The 20777-nt window shown below is 36.3% G+C and overlaps 1 protein-coding gene across 11 annotated transcripts in view; it reads right to left on the bottom strand.

Annotated features, from left to right (window-relative positions):
• The window catches only part of PPFIA2 (PTPRF interacting protein alpha 2), a 342104-nt gene that overhangs the window by 313427 nt on the left and 7900 nt on the right, over nt 1-20777 (bottom strand). For 8 of the 11 annotated variants that reach the window (XM_027679792.1, XM_027679790.1, XM_027679791.1 and 5 more), the window contains exon 2: nt 17721-17971. In XM_027679792.1, coding sequence (XP_027535593.1) covers nt 17721-17969 — 249 coding nt within the window. In that variant the 5' untranslated portion in view covers nt 17970-17971. Of the gene's footprint in view, nt 1-17720; nt 17972-20777 lie in introns of those variants that run through there. The other 3 variants (XM_027679797.1, XM_027679796.1, XM_027679789.1) reach the window with 1 other exon arrangement.

The following is a 20777-nucleotide window of genomic DNA, read 5'->3' on the forward strand; positions in this document are numbered from 1 at the left end:
CTCTGTACCCCGAAGATGATGAAGAATGATGAAGAGGGGGTCCCAAAAAGGCCCCCAACCCAATTCCAGGAGGTGGGCCAGGGGGTGGACCAGAGCAAAAGCCACGGGGAGGACACACTTGGGATTGGCCAGATATTGTTATAAATGTAACATCTCGGGCACAGCCCAGGGCGCGCGCGTCATGTAACATCTATTGCCTTGGCAAAATTAAACCCTTTCTTACCTCACCCCAGCTAACGGCTCCTAGATTTTTTTCGTAGCACCAGCTGAGCAGGCATCAGGGCAATCACCAACCATATGAAGTGTAACAGGGGATTCTGCACCTGGGATGGGGCAACCCTGAATGTTCATACAGACTGGAGAATGAGATGCTGGAATGCAGTGCCATGGAAAGGGACCTGGGGATCCTGGTTCATGGCAAGTTAAATATGAGTCAGCAGTGCCCTGGCAGCCAGGAGGGCCAACTGTGTCCTGGGGGCCATCAGGCAAAGCATCGCCAGCCGGTCGAGGGAGGTGATTGTCCTGCTCACCTTGAATACTGTGTGCAATTTTGGGCACCACAACATAAAACAGACACTAAGTTATTAGAGAGCATTCAAAGGAGGGCCATGAAGATGGTGAAGTGCTTTGAGGAGAAACTGTATGAGGAGCAGCTGAGGTCACTTGGTCTGTTCAGCCTGGAGAAGAGGAGACTGAGGAGAAACCTCATTGTGGTCTTCCACATCCTCAGGAGGAGAAGCTGAGGGGCAGGTTCCAACCTCTTTACTCCATGACCAGTGACAGGACCCGAGGAAATGGCATGAAGCTGAGTCAGGGGAGGTTTAGGTTAGATAACAGGAGAAGGTTCTTCACTGAGAGGGTGGTTGGGCACTGGAACAGGATCCCCAAGGAAGTGGTCACAGCACCAAGCCTGAAAGAGTTTAAGAAGCATTTGGATAATACTCTCAGGCACATGGTGTGACTCGTAGGGATGATTCTGTGTAGGGCCAGGAGCTGGATCCTTGTTGGTCCCTTCCAACTCAGCATATTCTGTGGTTCTGTGGGATGGACTCTGGTGCCAGGGCCTGCCCCAATGGACCCCTGGATCCCAGGAAGCCCCCAGCTCTTGTTGCACCTTGACACTATGTGCCCATATGATAAAAACATCTACTGCATTTTTTACTTATATTTTTAAAAAATCATAACGTGATAAAAATCTACAGTATATACACTACAAAACCACAATAAATATTAAGACAGCTAATATTTAAAATATGAAAAATGCTCTATAAATACCATAAGTATATAACTAAAAGCTTGTCTTATATTTTTTGCATTACTCTTGCACTTTCACTGAGTGAAAGACCACAGAAATCTGGCAAGATTGTGTATCAGCACAATTAATTTCTACATTAAATGAACCTACTTGATGGCAATGCAAATCACTTTCCTGTACAGCTTTGTAATAACCAATGCTGCTAAAAAATTATAGTTATTCAACTATTCCAGCATACCATTTATGTGGCTCTTTTTTATTGCTTTAAGGAAGCTAGAAATTTTACACACCTAGACCTAAAAATAAGAGATGCTCAGAAAAGACAGCAAACAGTTCCCTTTTTTTTTAAGACTATGGTCCAAAATTAAGCAGAAAATTTAAAGACATCTAAATGGAACAGGTATGAGATGCAGAAAGAAAATAGTTTTGCAGAAAGACTAGAACGCAAACATCATTTTTGTCTGAGAAAGTGTAGTGAAACAAGGAAAAATTGAAAAGTATCTTGCTTTCTTAGCTATCTCATGAGTAGTTTCCACAAGCTAAAACCTACAGTGCTTATTTGCCTATAGCATAAATCAGAACTTTCAGCTTCACTTAATGTTACATTAAACCATCCTGGTTGGTGCACAGGTTATCTTTTTCTATTTGTTAACACTAATTTGTTCCTCATCTCCCCTTTCCAAAGTGACTTAAAAGCTTTATTGTAACAGGCTCCTTGACAAATTTGTGCTCCTATGTTTGAACAAGATAAACTATTTAAATCTCATATCAGAATGTCCACATATCTACTCCAAAAGCCATCTCCAAGTTTTATTTAAAGCACTTTTTCCATCTAGTTTGAAACAGTAATGTGGATAGCATTCTACTGTTCTCTTTGGAAGACTAATGTATACCTTAACAGAGCTCAATACTGAGAAATTATTATAATGTACATCATGGTGTATGGAGAGTGCTGTGTTTTCTTTAGTGACAGAAGAAATGAATGACCAGCTAGATTAAAGCATGGGCTACATCTGAGAAGCATTAAAAGATAAAGAAACTGAAAGGAAACCATTTCAGAGATTTGACAGACGCAAATTTCCGGGACTGACCTATGTTTTCGTAGAGCATCAGAGGAAGACCTAAGTACTCCTGACAATTGTTATTCCTTACTGCTCTGTTTAAATTGTTAAGTAGGTAGTTAGAAGTACAAAGTTACATTATTTGTAACTTACTAGAATTGTATGTGCACTTTTATCCTGTAAGCACAAGTTATTATACCTTTCAAGGAAGGCTGTTCTTTCAAAACATGGCCACTCTTATTTCTAATTTAAAAAGGTACATTTTCTAATTAGGTACCTGTCTTTTACAATAACTTTCAAAATTAGTATAATTTAAAAACTAAATAAAAATGACACAACGTTTGATTTTTTTTTTTTTTAACTCATATAATACATGAGAGATATAGGCTTTAGGCCATTTAAGACTTTTTCCTTTAAAAAAATGCACTGCCTCACTATCTTCAGCTTCACTGTGCAGGAGACAGGAGACAGTTTAGAACAAGAAAAGCATATGTGCAATCTACAAAGGCAATTTTTTAATCACTGACTTAATGCAGTTGTAAGATGACTCAATTTTCATGCAATGAGAAACTGAACAAAGAAAATAAGAAATTATCTACAGTGTGTTATCTCCTCACTCCTTGATGCAATTGCTCCTCAGTCCTACTGTAGAAACGCAGATTAACTTTTTAATTAAGTGCCATCTATCTGTTCAAGACAGGAAAAAATACATGTTTTTCAGTTTTTCAGAGGAGACAATTTAATATAAAGGAAAAGAGCCATCTTCTATAGGGGACAGATAGACAAATGTAGGATTTCATCATTTCAGGGGTATTCCTACCAACAAATAGGTTGCATAAAAAAACTCCAAAACATGGAACTGCTCTGTAGAAATAGCATTTTAATTTCCCTGTTTACCCTGACATAGAACACTGCAAAAATATGAAACGTTATTAAACTTCATGTTATATTTTGAAACGTAAATTGGCAGCCTGCTTCAATTAGTTGAAACTAAACTTTACAAAAATGCCATAGGGCAAGAATTTAGAGTCCATCCTATGTGTTGTTCTCAATGTACTCCAACCACTTTGATGAAGTTACAAACCTTTTAACTACAGCCTGTTCACTTTCTTTCGTCTCCATGTGCCCAGTGATGCTGAATACCTCATAGCTACTAAATGACAAATATGGTTGTCCATTCCTCCTATGCCCACAATGTGGAAGGAACTACAAGGTATTGCTTTAGTTCACTGAACTGCAGATTAACAGAATGTGCTAGAATAAGCTTCAAAAGTTCTCTATACAAAGCTTAATAAGAAATGGTCCTATGCAGTTCCAGAAGATCTTAAAGGCCAATTATCTCTGAAATCCCAAACAGAATATTAATTAGACTTCCAAGCCAAAAGGTTGGTATATGTCATATTAGTCATAGAAAAACCATTAGAATTTAATTCAAAAATAAAGCCACTAATGTCAAATGCAGTGTTTTAATTACTTTTCATGAAAAAGCTTTAGGAGATCAGACTGCTTAGATATGAATGAGCAGAGAAATCCCCTTAAATAATCACTGGAAGTTTCTTAAATAAACCAGGTGCAAAACATCTACCTTTGGGAAATTTATATGGCCACATAGGCTGAGTTCAATATAAAAAAAAAAAAAAGGACGAACCATTTGATTTTAAACTGCAGAAAAACAACCAATTATATAGAAGTGTGCCCTCCTTTTTTTTTCTAAATATTTTGCCTTTAGAAAAAAGGATTAACAAGATCAAACCATACCATAGTATTTCCTCTTCTTTTTTCTCTCCAGCTATGAACAAAGGCAATGAACTCTGCCACTGAATAATAAGTAAAGTTGGAATCAGCATGTTGGACCAGGAAGTCTTTTTCAGAAAGAAAGGTAACAAGAGACATAGTTGTAGTGGAAGGTAAAATAACCACCATGTGTTGTTTTACTAAAACAGAAGAGAAATTGGCAGATAGGAATTTTTACACTTTCGTGAAATACTGATCTATTTTATCTCTCATAACAAAATAAAAAACACACACATATGTGAACATTGTCCTAAAATAATAATTACCAAAAGTGTAATGTGAATGTCTAGCCAGAGTCCTAGCTACTCTTCTTTCTAAAATCATCATAATTACATAAGAAAGAAGAATTCAGTGAAACAGACAATGGTAAGTAACAGTCCACATTCATGCTTATTTCACTGTTCTGAAATTAAAGTTTAGCAGTTAACTGTTTTAAAAATTTACTTTCTAATAAACTGTCTTTACCTTCTACACTAGAGAGCAGATTTTTTTGTGACTTCCTTGACAACAAAAACCAGACAAATGCCAAAACTTGCTTTTCAGTTCAGCTGCAGTGTTTTATTCCAGCTGAAGGTGATTTTTTTCTTTTGAAATAGACAAATTCAAAACAGAAGACTATGTTTAAGTAGAAACTACAAGCATTTAATTAAGGTATTCAAAAATATTTCCATGTCTGTAAAAAAAACCTTAAAATTTTCTAAAGTTAGATTTTTTTCTTAGCAAAAACAATAACCCAGTCATGACATCCTCCGAAAAATAGGTCTGGCTGTCAAAATAATAATTTTTAGCAAATAACTTCTTTCTTCACAAAATGCAACCTTTGCTGCTAATGCTGAATTCTACATTTTCCAAAGAAATTTTTCTATTAAATGTTTGCAAAATACTCTTCTAATACTGTGGAAATAAAGACTGAAAATATTTTAAAGAGTTTCTCTTTCATGGAAAAACCAAACTATGACCTAAAAAATAATGTTTTAGATAATAAATAATATTTTATAGTTTGATTATGCAATCAGATTGATTTGGGAATTTTTTAAAATAAAAATCAATAGAAACTTTTGCGCAAAAACATTTGAATTTTAATAGAAATTCTCAGTCATCAGAACATGCGTTATTACTATAAGAACTGATCCAGCAATGGCAGTGTATCCAAGACTGGACATGCTCAGCCATCAGTGCTTTATCTTGGTAAACTTACTCTCGAGAGCAATTAAAACTGCTCCCAACAAATGTGTATATTATCAGCACAAAAATTCCTTTCAGAAGGCATAAACTGCGGGTTTTTTGAGAAAAAGGTCAGGCATAGGGGAAAAGAACCTCAAGTCTCCAATAGATACAAATATGGATTTCGCTACTAGAAATTAAAAGAAAGATCCTGGAGGATACTAAGGGTACAACATGATAAAATTATATAACTCATACTACTACTCTATTACAGAATTACCACCCTGTCAGAAAAAGAAATATATTACTCATCTTCAGCATGTTGAGCATCATCCTTTTCAAACGAGAAGATGCCACAAACCATTTAAAATTCTGCTCATGTACAAGATTCCATGTGCATATTCTAACAATATCTACTGTGACTTTGATTTATGCCACAGTTCTTCATACATAGCACACTTTATACTCACAAAATAACTCACTTCTGGAGGACAATGTACAACAATCATGAGTCACAACTGACTCATGGAAAAAGACAAGGTAGGCAGGTTACTTTCTTACTCAAGGATATGTTCTGTGCAAAAGTGACAACAGAAAAATTTTGCAAGGACAATGTATAATGTGCTCTTCCTCTTCTCAGAAGCAGGATCATTAAGAGAACCACTAAAGTATTTTGCATTTGGTAACATCAATACCTTTTAATTTTTCCTCCCTACATGGAGAAAATTTCATTGGATGAGTTCATTAAATTTAACTTGTTACTGGACATGGTCACATCTGTTTTCAGATTTTTAAGTGTATCTGAATCAGTAGCTTGTAATTAATTAATATCATGTATGCATTCTTATGTTTATTTCATTGTTTGCATTCAGACAAGCACATTCATATACAAGACTGGCATGTTTATAAATATCTAAATAGGTTTTTTTGTTGTGGTTCATTTTTTCTTACAGGTCTTCATGGAGGTGAGGATATCAGTCACTGACGTTCTGAGGGATGAATTTAAAAAAAACAAAAAAACAAACCAATCAAACAACAACGACAAAAAAAAAGGCAAAGTAGGTGGAAGTTCATTCTAGCTATGATTTTTTTTTTTTAATTTTACATGGGCTCAAAACTAATTAGATCACTTTTGGAATGCAAGCACTTCTATTTTAGGATTAGCAAATAGGCTGAATTTGAAAACCTGCCCTCAGCTGCAAATGATAGAAGTCTGTTAAAGCATTCTGGAGATCTCACAGTACAGGGCTTGTCTTTTTCTGCCTCTTCTCATTAAGACTTCGCTTAAACAATTCTTTGTGAGCAGCTGGTATGTGTACACTCTAGAAACCAACTATATGGGGTAAAGAACTTGGCAACACTTGCCTGTATGTTATGCCTGAGGTTGTTCCCCCATCTCCAGAAATATCAAACAAAAAACTGGAAAGCTGCAACAGTTCTTAAAGTATAGGTCTAGAAAATTTATGCTTTCATTCAGTTCAGTGCCATATGAATACTTTTTGTTTGTTCAAAAAAACAGTGAGAAAGAAGAATTTTATTCTTATCTGGATGTCATCTTTAAAATAAATCTATAAACATCTGTAAGTGTAAACTCTTTCTTTTTTTAAACTAGGAGTAAAAGAAATCTTTTGTGACTAAGGAGATTCTTAGCACATCATTATCATCATGCTAATTAGGTAGTAGAGGAAAGTTACTTTGAAAGACAAATAGACATCATGCTAAAGGACTCAAAAATGCAGCACTGGATTAGGACAAGTAGCATTTCAGATGTTTCAGATCTATCTGCTGATATTCTTCTAGAAGATAAGTACTTTCTGGTTTAATCTGTCCAGGCAAAAGTGTTCTTCTCACTTCTATTCCTATAATGTCTGAGAATACAAATAATGACTAGCTACAGAAAATTTCTTTTTCTGTATCTTCTAACATATATCACAACATTGATTTTTTTATTACCTTAAATTGTTACTGATCTTCTTGTAATTCTAGCTATCATAGCTCTGTAATGCACAAGTAGGAAGCAAAATTAGCATGGATGTATTCAAACAGAAAATAAGCATCAGTGTATGGTTCAGGTTCAAGTATGACTAAATTATGAAGAATTGTACCCAGCTGAAACAGTGAAATCAGAAATACGTGTAGTGGTGTTTTTAGTGGCAAATGTACACATTTTTGCAAACCATTTGTTTTGGAAGTCCGATTATCAACTTTCAGGCTTAAATGTAGGTTCCCAAGTAATCTTCACTGATCCTTATAAAGTGTGCAGAAGTTTCTGTTTGCATGGAAAAAAAAACATCTGCCCATTCACAGTATTTTTTCTGAAGACTTAATCTGAGAATTTATAAAGGCTCAGACAGGTTCAGTTTGTGAAGAACTGTGCTGTATCTTGAAAGCATTTTTTGAAACTTATGATATATTTTTTGAAATTACAATTTTCAGTAAAAGATACCTCCTAAAATCTGCCAATTGAGCCTCTGTAGGGACTATATACAATATCTATGAGTTACTACTAGATTGTTGGCTGTATACTTGTAACAGCATGCCATAGTTGAGGCAAGAAGTAATAGTAGTTCACATTGAAAATAAATCATTAGGACTACAGAAAAATAAATACACATTTCTTTCTTAATACAGGAGATTATTAAATTTATATTATAGCTAAGACCCTAAGTAGAGTTACATGGGAAGGAAAATGAGTTAAAACAGCTAGTTGAATATTCAGTAAAAGAAGATAAAGAGATGGGACAAGTCAACTGATTTATTCTCCACATATGTGGGGTTAGAATTTTAAATATGTTTTGGCTGACAAAGTTTATGCTAGTTTATGGTAGATACAAACAGCAAGACAAATTATACTAAGGTATTTGGACATGAATGTCTATAAATTAATGAACAATAACAAATTCTCTTTAAAAAAATCTCATTTTTTCTTGGAATACTTCTGATATCAAGATTTTACTGCTAATGAAAAACTAATTGAATAGGGACAATTATATCTACCTAGTTTTCATTAATTCACAAGTATTGTCTTTTACATGTTTTGACCAAAGACATATAACAATGTACTTATACACCAATTATATGAGATATTATTCATCCTTGATCTTTTAGAAAAGACAACATTGCAAATGTGTTCAGCATATCTTAGTGTCTTGGGTTTTCATTATTTCCACTGTCAATCTGATATTATTAAGCAAAGGAAGTATAAAACACAAACTTAATGTATAAATACAGTCTCCAAATTCCATCTCCAAAACACTTTTGCCCAGGTAGCACTTGTATTCATAGTACCAAAGAAAGAGTAACTTTTTTTTCCAGGAGATCAGAATTTTCTGAATGGAGTATTTATCTCTGTGTTCAATGCCTATACATTTTTTGTCATTATGACAGAAAAAAAAAAAAAACAAAAATGAAAATTCTGCACTGGAGACTCAGATATTCTCATGGACTTTATTTTGATAGTGAGAGTGTCCAGGAGCACTTTTGATCACAGAATCGCAGACTCAATTAGGTTGGAAAAGACCTCTGAGATCACTGAGTCCAACCTACAACCTAACACCATGGCACTAAGTATCACGTCCAGTCTTTCCTTAAACACCTCTAGGGATCGTGCCTCTACCACCTCCCTGGGAAGTCCATTCCAACGTCTATTAACCCTTTTGGAGAAGAAATTCTTCCTCCAATCTAAACCTCCTGTGGTGCAGTTTAAGACTATGTCCTCTCTTCCTGTTGCTGGTTGCCTGGGAGAAGAAGTCAATCCCCACCTGGCTGTAACCTCTTTTCAGGTAGTTGTAGAAAGCAATAAGGTCTCTGAGCCTCCTTTTCTCCAGCCTAAACAACACCAGCTCCCTCAGCCACTTTTCATCAGACTAGCACTCCAGACCCTACACCAGCTCTCTTGCCCTTCTCTGGACATGCTCCAGCACCTCATCGTCCTTGTAGTGACGGGCCCAGAACAACAGAGCACTTGAGGTGTGGCCTCACCAGTACCGAGTATAGAGGGACAATCACTTCCCTAGTGCTGCTGACTGCACTATTTCTGATAGCAGCCAGCATGCCGTTGGCCTTCTTGGTCACCTGGGCACACAGCTGGCTCATATTCAGGCAGCTGACAATCACCACCACCAGGTTCCTCTCTGCCCCTTTGCTCAGCTTGTTCCTTAATTACTTGCTCTTTAAGGAGTAGTTGTGTCACTGATGGAAATAAATGGAAAAACCTCCCTACTGACTTTCCTAAACTCTGCCTTAGGACTTTTCTTCCTGTGCAGACTGACTTTCGCCCTACCCTTCTTCCGGAGTTCTACGCTTTTGATGCAGAAGTATGGGTTATCTACTTGTGCATTACCTTTTCCTTATTATTCCTTCCCTTTATTTACTGCTATGCTCCCTTCTGCTTAGAGTCTCATTAAAAAGAAATCCCATATGGGAAAAAATCAAATCTGTAATTTTGGTTACTTCATAATTTGAAATAAACCAACATAAAACAAAGAACCTTACTCTAGGTCTCCAAGATTTATTTAATATTATATGTTTTGATAGATGATTCACTGTCATAACAAATTGATTGTCACAGTGTAATTGAGATTTTTTTTAGAACCCATACATTGTAAAGAATGCAGCTGATCAACAGTAATTAAAAAAAAAAAAAACACAAAACCACCAAAGCCTGAAATCTGATACTAACTAGGAAAAACCCTGTGCTTAAAGGATAAGATGTATTCAGCAAATGATGATTTGGAGCAGATTCTTGAGTAGACTGTAGAAATGTTATATTATATAAAATAAGGTTACTGATCTACCTGGCCCTTAACTTCTATCCATAAAAGTTCACATTCCTGGGGATCATATAAAAGATACATATTCATCAATACAAACAAACGTGTTGTCTTCAGAGTCAACAGGAAAACTCCACAGACTTCAGTGATAGCTAAATTATCCACACTTTAGAAAAAAAACCATGCCCCTAACATAATTTTATGTTTTTGTGCAAATACTCATTAGTATAGGTAAATATTTGTTAAGATAGAAGATAGACGGAATAAGACATTTCTAGAAGTCTTCTGAGTCTCAAATATTCTGCATTTCCCTTGCTTTTAATAGAGAAATTATAAAGGAAGGAATATGTGTTTTCAAGATGTTCTTGTATGATGTCTCAGCCTCTACCATTCACTTTCAAGGACATGAGTAAAGAGTATACTAACAGAGGTAAGCTTTATAAAATTGAATTATTTTTTCCAGCTTTTCCTCCCTGTATAGAATAGTTCAGTTGGAAGAGACCTACAAGGATCATTTAGTCCAACTGCCTGACCACTTCAGGGCTGACCCAGTTAAATCATACTATTAAGGCCATTGTCCAAATGCCTCTTAAACACTGAGAGGAATGACTATAGCTGCTACGAAAACTATGGTCTCTACAATTTAATGGCAACTGCTACATTTACAGGGACTTGCATAACCATCTGTGTTCTATTCTATTGACCATCACCATTATATTTTTATCACATATTCATTCATATGTCTTTATAAACATTCAGATAATGAGCCATCAATAGTTAATGCAGCAGTTGATGTATGTGGTTCAAGCTAAAATAATTGATATCAATGTTTATAGAGGAGATATAGAGTGAAATGGGAGTACATAGTCTTGTTGCTAGCTTCAGGCATTCACCACATGTTCCTCCTCCTCTAAATATTTATGTTTCTGTCTTTTTTTCTTATATCCCAGTTTTTTCTTCACTGGATTGTTGCATCAGTCTTCTTCAGTCATCAAGTATCAATTACAAAGTCCAAAGCTTTTAGGAGAAAATCTCCTGCTTATAAATATTTTGCAATATGCTACTGAATACACAGAACTTTACAACAGCAAGGAAATAAACTCATACTTGAAAAGAATTCAAGTTATTACTTGTATGTATAATTATACCTATGATTGTGCTCTCTTGGGAATATGATGACAATTTTAAAAAAAAAGGCAGTCTACAGAGGACCCAGCTAAAGCACTGTCTTACTTACACCACCAATACAGTCAGTCTGTCTTTTAATGGCAAAAATTCCTATTTGTTTATGAAAATATTTCTGTTCATTTTTTGTAATTTAAACTGATCTTGGCAGTCACAAAGACTGATTTTAGTGGGAACTGCACAGGTTCAGAACACCTAAAAAATATGATATTTTTATTTAGTAGCCTGAAAAATTATTCTCTATGACAGTAGAAATTTAGAGAAAGCAACAAACACTGAGTTAAGCTTTAATTTTTATACATGAATATTGAGTTTCTCACTGGAGCTCTGAGACAGAAAATTTGGAATTTTTGCCTCAGACATGTGGGATAGATCTCAATTTCACTACTTGGAATTCTTTTTAGATTAATCCCTGGAAATATGAGGAAGAAATGCATAATTTTGCAGTATAAAGAAAATCGATGGAGAACTTACAGAAGTCCTTCACACAAGAGGATGTTTTTAGTACTTCAAAAACGTACTGATTATTCATTCAATTATACAGGATGCCATTTGTACTCCATGTTCTTCATCATAGCCAGAAAGAAATAAATCAAGGAAAAAGCCATCATTCCATCTTCATCATAAGAACAAGAAATGCTTTAAGAACAATACTGTGGGTCAGGCTATTATTTTCACCCAAACAGTAAATACCTTAAATCGCTTAGCAAGTGTCCAACCTTAAATGAACAAAATCTACTTTATTATTACTATTTAAAAATCTCCGTGTTTTTTCCTATTTTATTTTTGTATCTATGTCATTATATGTGTCTATACGTATGCCACTATTTCGTATCCACGGACTATAAGCACACACATTTAAACAGAAAACACAACTGCAGAATAAGGCCCTACTGACTTACAGTTGTCCCCCTGTACCTTTCTTGTCCATGCCAGTAAAACATTCATTGTTCATTGTATTGAAAGAAACTGCAAGGCTATCAACAAAATTTTGTAATCACAGTCCTATTAAAGGTTAACATTGATCAAATTACATAAACTGGTTCAATAAAACAAGGTCATTACATTTCCCTCTTTGGATTTTCCCTTCTATCATGCCTCCAGTAAGCATTTCTTAGTGAGTGGTATCCTATTAGATGAAATAAAACCTTAACGATTACCAGTATGTTTCTACTACTGATTTTATTACTGAATTATTGTAGCTAACAATTACAATTTAGTTGAAATCTATGGGGTGCCAGGGGATATGAAAGGATTCTTTTTTAGCATTGCAGTCCCACATTCCAAACAATTCTACTAGCTATATCTAGAAAGAACAGATTATTAGAGAGAAAAAAATATTTTTGCAACTTAAAGAATTTAAACTTAACTAGAATTAGGTGTTTAGATCGTCAGAGAGATTCACTGGAATACCAATATACTCTAAGTTGTTGGAAATAAATAAAATGAAATAAATTTTTTAAAAAACAAAATGGACTTCCAATGCCCTCTCTCTCAGCACAAATTATTCAATTATCTCTACCAAAGAATAACATATTTGGACTGCTTTAGTTTTTAAAGGTCCATTTTAAAGGTAGGGGGTTATATAGCCATGCACAATAAAATTCAACTCATGTAAGTTTAGCTATCTAAAAACTAAGCAGGCAAGCTAGGCACTGTGCTCCAGCCACACCACCCAAGTTGCAGAAGGCAAAAGCAGGGACTGGGAGAATGAAGAATCACTCACTGTAGGAGAAGAGCAGGTTTAAGATTATCTACATCTAAGAAACCTGAGGGTGCATAAATCCATGGGACCTGATGAGATGCATCCCCAGGTGGTGGATGAAGTGCCTAAGCCACTATCCATCTTACTTGAAAAGTCGTGTCAGCTTTGTAAAGTACCCACTGACTGGAAAAGCAGAAACATAACCCCATTTTTAAAAAGGGTAAAAAGGAAGAGCCAGGGAACTGAAGAACTGGAGAGGGACTTTTTACATGGCCATGTAGTGACAGGACGAGGGGGAATGGCTTTACGCTGAAACTGGGTAGGTTTGAATTGGATAGCAAGTATAAATTCTTCACTATGAAGATGGTGAGACACTGTAACACGTTGCCCAGAGAAGTCATGGGTGCCCCATCCCTGGAAGTGTTCAAGGAGAGGTTGGATGGGGCCCTAAGTAACCTGATCTAGTGAGTGGCATCGCTGCCCATAGCAGGAGGGTTGGAACTAGATGATCTTTAGGGTTTCTTCCAACCCAAACTACTTTAGGATTCTATAACTCAGGCGCATTCTATAGTCACAAGGAAAAAAACCCAACCAAACAAATCCAGAGCATTTCTAGATTTCATGATACGGAATGAATTACCCTTTCTGAAAGGCCTAGTTTTCCCTTTTTAAAATTAGTTTCTATGTGATTAATACTGAGAGCTTAACTTTTAGTCAGCTTTACTAGTCAGAATGAATGGTACTATAAAAGAAATAGCATAGGTGTAGATTCCGATGATCAGATCATCAAAAGAGTTGTAGCCATTTAAAAAAAAATCTGCTAACATAAATGCTCAGTAAAATTAGAACTTTCTCATAATATAATATTCAAGAGACAATGGGCACAAATGGAAACAGGGGGTTTCTCCGGAACATCGGGAAACACTTTTTACTCTAAGAGTGACTGAGCACTGGCACAGGTTGCCCAGAGAAGCTGTGGAGTCTACCCTTGGAGATATTCAAAAGCTACCTGGACACAGTCCTGGGTAGCCTGTTCTTAGTAACCCTGCTGGAGCAGACAAGTGGGACAAGGTGACCTCCAGAGGCCCCTTCAAACTTCAACTATTCTGTGATTCTGTAAATATTAATTTCTAAGTAAATCACTGAGCAAGTATATTACTAATGAACAAAATAAACATACTTGCTAGAGAGTGATGACTTATGAACATCTTCATATAAATAATATCTTGGCATCTTTCATACCTGGAAACTTTTTTTTGAAAGACTAAAATAACCACAGAACAAGCTTAGTTCAGCATTGTTTATCAGAGTACATTCATAACTATTATAACTCTTATGATTCTTATGAGTCATTGTAAGCCTTACCATGACACACTTTGTATTTTTCCAGTTTTTTTACGAGGCAACTAATATAGGTGATATTTTCTACACAATTTAGCTCAGAGAAGATTATGGTGAAATTTGCTTAAGGAAGTTGTAACTGAACATTTTCCTCTTTCTACCACTCAAAACATGAGTTACCGTTTCTAAATACAGTTACTAACCTTTCTAGTAGAACAATTCTTTTGTGCTACAGTAAAAGACCTAATTTTACTCCAACAAAATAAAAACATACTGTTAAATATTTAGATCTTATGCTTCCCCGTTACAGTGGAGTTATACTGTATTTAGCAATTTTTTTTTGCTGGACTCAAAAGCCATGACCTAAATACAATAAATTCCTGTTGTAAGGAAACATGCAGTGCAGATCCAAATACACTTTCCTTAGAGGCTTCTGCTGTCAACAGGAAGCTTTACAAAGAATAAACAAGATCACTTGTGAACTAGATTCTTAATAACAGAGAACCTATTATTCACAGAACACTTCTCAGTTTAACTGTACTATCATATAATTCTCATAGTTTTAAGTGAAAATATTCAGACTCACGTTTCATTCTTTGTGTGGAATGTTCCCACACAAACAGAATGTCTCCACAATAAAGTCTGAAATAAAGAACATGGTGGGGTGTTCTGGGTCAAGTTCAGAGATTAACCAAAGGTAGTATGATATATAATGTCTTTCACACCACCTTCATCTTGAAAACAGTTTGAGGTTTTCACTTGTCTTTGCTTAAAAAAGATGTCATTCCTTCATAATTCAAGACCTTCTTTTGATGAAAGATATATCTTTATTAGTGGTACCCTATAATAATTTATTCTTTCATAAACATTATTTTTGGCTTAAAGCATTTCTTTCATCTTTACCTGGACATTCCATTTTCTGTCTCTCCAAGAAAATTTACGAAATCACACATATGTTTTTCACAGAAGTAAGAAAACTTAACCATTCTTTTCAAGCAGGATATGTTACTGTCTCTTTCCTCTAGCAGTCTTTTTCTGAAGCTCTTCCAATTTGAGATTGGCTCTCAATCACTACTGAGCTAAAACCCAGACAAATGCGGTTCAAATCATCCCTTAATTTAACTGCATTAATACTCACCTAATTCCAATAGCAATATCTTACATAATACATTTCACAATTATATTTGCCTTTTTTACACCCTCCTCCCATCGACTGCCTAAAACCATTGTATAACATATATTTTCCCTCTTTACTACTGTTATCTAAAGATCAGAACATAATTTTTTGTTATTAACTTTTTTTATAAATATATATATATATATATAGGTCCTCGTCTTTGTACCATGCAATATCATCCTAGCTCTGTTACTTCTGTTCTTGTGTACTATCATACTCATTCCCTTAGTTGACTGTTCAACTCAACTTTGTGTTGTCCAAAATTTCTACTAGCATGCTGTTTCTTGTTGTGGTCAGATTAACAAAAATTGATCTCAAAACACATTCTTAATTAGCTACTACTACTGGCCTCCTTCCATCCTGTCAGCTGACTGTAAGTAAAAAGTTTTCCTCTCTCTCTTTTTTTACTTACCTTATTAATTACTATATTGATTTCTCTTACTTACTTCACATCTATTAGTAATTTAAATGGGGCAGCTTCAAAAGATACCTGTTTTAGGGATACCTTTGTTCCCTAACCTAACAAATCTGGTACCAAAGAGTCTTGTTGATTTACTCTGTATAAAGATAATTTTGATAAACCCTAGTCATATTTTTATGTTAACTTTTTGACATATTATTAGTTTTCCCAAAAATAAGTTTTAAAGTCTTTTCTGTTACTACATTTAGTTTAGCTGATCCGTAATTGCCTGCTCACTTTTTCCCTCCTGCCATAAACACAACTATTTAGTTAAACATAGATGTTCATAAAGTTAAGACTGCTAATCTAATGGAAATAAAATTTATTTCAATCACAGCACTTAGCAAGACAACTGTATTCCTGTAACTCAAATTTGAAAGATATAGTTAACTACACATTGTTCTGTTGCAGTACAGACCAGTATAAAAAAATTATAGGCATCTACAGTAATTGGCTACAGAATTAACAGCTGCAGCTGTAACAGCATTACCTAATAACTCAAGCTTATTATTTAATGTTACACAGATGCAGAAAGCCCTATTTTCTTCAGACTTCTAGGAATAAATTCTTGAATAAAGGATTTATGCTGTCTTTCACTTATTCTTTTACACTCTTATATGGAGAAACACCAGTAGAAAAGAAGCTCAGCTGCCCACAAATTAGAGAAAAACTTAAAAAAAACCCTTGATTTTACTGTATATCAAGATCATTGCTACTCTTTTTTGTTTGTCCCAAGCCAACTGTAGTCACTCTTATTGTCTGGAGCTAATGCTCAAGTTACTAATGCTATTCTTCAAATGATTACAGTCTCTCTCTCTTATTCAGTCCAATCCCAAGATATTCCAATAACCTATGGGGGTTAGCCCTTAAGCAACTGCTGCTGTTCCCTGCTCCAGTGGATGCCTTTTTTCTTTTCTATCTTTAAAAATTTTCTCACTCTTTTCATTCATCCTTACCATCTCTTTATTCCAACTACATACTGTCTTCATTCCTCCCTAACCACTGTCTTAACATGTATAGAACTGGAACCAGGCAGATAAACCTACAGTCACTTTCTCTGGTGAGTTACAGTGAGACATATAAAGATAACAACATGGAGAAAAACTGCATGTTTTCGTTCACGAAGCCTAGCCATGATGATGATGTTTCATACCTCTGGCCACATATACAGACTGAAGTAAGATGTTTCTTTGCTTTTAATTCTAATATATTAAACAAATAATTCTATTGATATATAATATTGAAATATACTATCAGATTAATATTTTAACTGAAGTAATTAATTTTGAAGATCCTAAGAAAGACCAAGATAACTTTAGATAATTAAATTAATATAATTATTTAAAAATAATTGAATTTAAATATTAAGACAGTTGTTTTTGTGGTTTTGTGTAGAACCTTATTTAACCTACATAAGTTGGTTTTATTTGGTTTTAAAAACTCTTCTCCAGAATAGAATCTAGAAAACATCCTCATTCTTTTTTCTTTGTTCCCACCATTAGATCTTTGATTTAAATGATCCCTCACCTGTAGTAAATGCTAGAGCAACAGCCAAAAGAACCAGTAGCTACAGGCCTTCATCTTGCTCTCCTTGAAGTCAACTGCTTTACTCCTACTCTTAACTTTGAAGACAGGTCCCATGGAAGTCAAACCACGCACTGTTTAATCAGCAGGAGTTCTGCAGCCAACATCAATGGGAGCAAAATTTGGGCCTCAAGGAATAAATCCTGATTAGAGATAAAGTAAGTGGTATTAAGTAAAAAAATTGATGAACCTAAACAAAAAACATCTTTATCAACTACATACCTGAGGCAGTGCTGAGTTCAGCTGTCGCTGGAGGGAGTCTCTGTCATAGATGACATCCTGTAGGCGTTGTTGTGCAAGTGACAAGCTTTCCTGTGTCTCCCGAAGAGTATCAAGGAGACGGTCCCTTTCATCCAGCATATTCACCATCAGCTGCTCAAAATGAGAATCCGAGTCCGAGCCACTGCTTTGGGACCCCCGTTGACTCATCGGGGTGTCCTCATTTATCGTTGGCATCACTTCACACATCATTTCTTTAAAAAGAAAACAAATCAAGGAAAAGCTCTTCAGTATAGAAAACATTTGAGGAGATTTTGTAAGAGGAATTAACTCTGTCACATGGACACAGTTAATATATTATTGCATTGTTCCCTCTTTCAAATTTGTGCTCAATGTTAATCAGATGGTCGATAGACAGGGATTAAATACAGTGAGTAATTCCAAACAGCAAAGACTTCGAATGTGCTTCCTAAACTGAGAGAAGACTGACTGGAAGGAGATGGACATTAACAGAACATTTTAAATTAATAGTTTTGCAAATAATACTCTCTTAAAATGACAGAAAATACTTCCTCTGCAATTGTAGTCTCCTTTATTGTTGATTTTCTCCCTTCTCTTACTTAATTTCATTGTTGAGTTGTTGGTATTGATGTCAATATCTGCCACTAATTGCCAGATTTTGTCATCCTCTAGGCAATTCTACAGTACAGCTCAGGCTAACCATTGATCCCGTATCATGCTGCCTTAACACCAGGTTAATCTATTTTTCTATCTAGTTATTCCCACCCTCAGAAGAAATCATTCTCCAGTGAGCTTGTTCAGTAAGAGGTCAAGAACCAGAATTTCTCTGCTAATTACATCCCTGTGATATCTTGTGCAAATTGAATTACCAGGAACTGTTGTTTGTTTCTTAAATCTGTCCTGAGCAGAGCAAACAATATCACCTAGTCCCATGCTTCAATTACAAAGTTTCTTATGTAAATCTCAAAACCTCCATTCATGTATGGGAAGAGGCTTTGGGAATCATTGGGAGAGCTTGCTGTTGATTAACTGTTTTGCCCGCTGTCTACAGGTCTCTTGAGATGCAGCGCTGCCAGCAGAGGGAGCCACTGCCTTGCCTCCGTGTACCTCTGGTAGCCTTATGGAAGCATATTTCACTCAGCAAGGGGCCATCACCTTGTGTAGCGTCTCCTCTCAGCTCCCACCTGCGGCTAACCAGTTTGGGATGTTTAAGTTCAAGGAGAGAAAAGGGATAATTAAAAAATTCCAAAGCCTTCTGCCACTTGTTCATTTTAATCACAACTTTTCAGTACGCAGCAGGCGGTCAGAGACCAAGGTCTCTGCATGCCCATTCTTCAAGACCAAAGTAAACAACTTAGGTTGTCCCTGAACTTTTCCTGCTCACAACTGTCAGCATCTCATGGGCTGTGCTTCTTGTCCCAGGGGATTCTCACCAGCAAACTTTCATCATTCAAGAAATTACTTCCAACGTCCTGCAATGCAGGTGAGGCTTATGGTGTGAGTGGCACAGCATACGCACAGGCTGTGGCAGAGCAAGAGTGGTGCAATTTTGCATGCATGCTGGTAAGCTTGTGGGAACAGGTAGGGAAACATCTTGTGCAGACAGCTGCTGCTACCTCAGCACCTTGCATTCAAATGACAGAATCTCTCCTCCTACAATCATTGTGGGGATGTGAGAAGCCATATATGTAAGTGGTTGTAGGGTAGCAATGGAATCTATGAGTTGAATGTTCGTGGCACTATTACCACATCTTGTCCCTCTAGGCTGTTGCATTCAGGGAGGGGAGGGGACCATGCATTGTGCTTATTTTGAATCCCTGGGCTGCATTACCCTGACACAGCACAAGTAACAAATTTGGGCTATGACTAAAACAGCAGAGAAGGCAGGGAATGGGTGGGCAGTTCCTGATGTAGGCAGTTGCTCTTTGGAAGTTTTCTTCCACAGCGCACAGCCTCAGGAGAATCTTTAAAAGATACAGCAGTCCTTGCAGTCAAGACAGGTGATGTACATTACTTTCTGGAAGTTCGGAGATCAATGCTGTTATTCCATTGGAACCCCATGCAACCTCTCCCTTCCCTCACTCTGAGGGTGGAGAGAAATACGAAAAAGCAGATGCTAACCTGAGCCAGATCAGAAATGTTGGTAGGGTGTAACAGAAAGGGATGCTTTGTATCTTGAACAGGGAGGAGCAGGAGAAATTGGAATCCTGGGTCATGTCCTCATACAGTTTTTTTGTGGGAGGCAATGAGGACCCCTAATAACTTTGAAGGGGACCTGGCTTTTCAGAGTGCTCCTGAGTCACCAAGACAGAAAAAAGGAACAAAATTTCAAACAACTGCAGGTTTGTTGTGGGGCTTCCAAAGAAAAATTTCTTATAGCTCTTCATGAAATATATAGTATGCCATGCTGTTCTGATTAACTATGATTTGTGTCTTCTTGCCTTTAGAAAAATATTCTTTTTTTTGTCTTTTTTTTTTCTTTTTTTTAAACTTTATTTGGCATTTATCATTCTTATACCTGGGAGCAATTGTACTGTCTACTTTTTTATTGTACTGTCTACTCTTTTATATGGGTCCGAATCATGGGTCATTTACCACCACCACCTATGACTCCTAGAACACTTCCATCAATGCTGCCTCTGTACAGTCCTAAACATTCACTGGTCAGATTATGTGACTAATACGTCTGTTCTAGAACAGGGAGCAGTTACGAGTATTGAGGCCATGTTGCTGAGAACACAGCTGCGTTGGGCAGGACGCGTCTCCAGGATGAAGGACCACCGCCTCCCTAAGATCGTACTCTATGGTGAACTTGCCACTGGCTGCCACAAGAGAGGAGCCCTGAAGAGGAGAGACAAGAACTCCCTGAAACAATGTCTCAGCCTTGGCCATATTGATCGTCATCACAGGTCTATTCTGGCCTCCAATCATCTTATTGTTGAAAACTGAGGTAAAGAAGGTGTTAAGTACCTCAGCCTTTTCCTCGTCTTTGGGGACTATCCTCCCCCCCCATCCAATTAAGAATGGATGTTTTCCTTG

The sequence above is a fragment of the Neopelma chrysocephalum genome, unplaced genomic scaffold (assembly GCF_003984885.1).
Source record: "Neopelma chrysocephalum unplaced genomic scaffold, ASM398488v2 Primary Assembly neopelma1_59, whole genome shotgun sequence".
NCBI classification, from domain to species: Eukaryota; Metazoa; Chordata; class Aves; order Passeriformes; family Pipridae; genus Neopelma; species Neopelma chrysocephalum.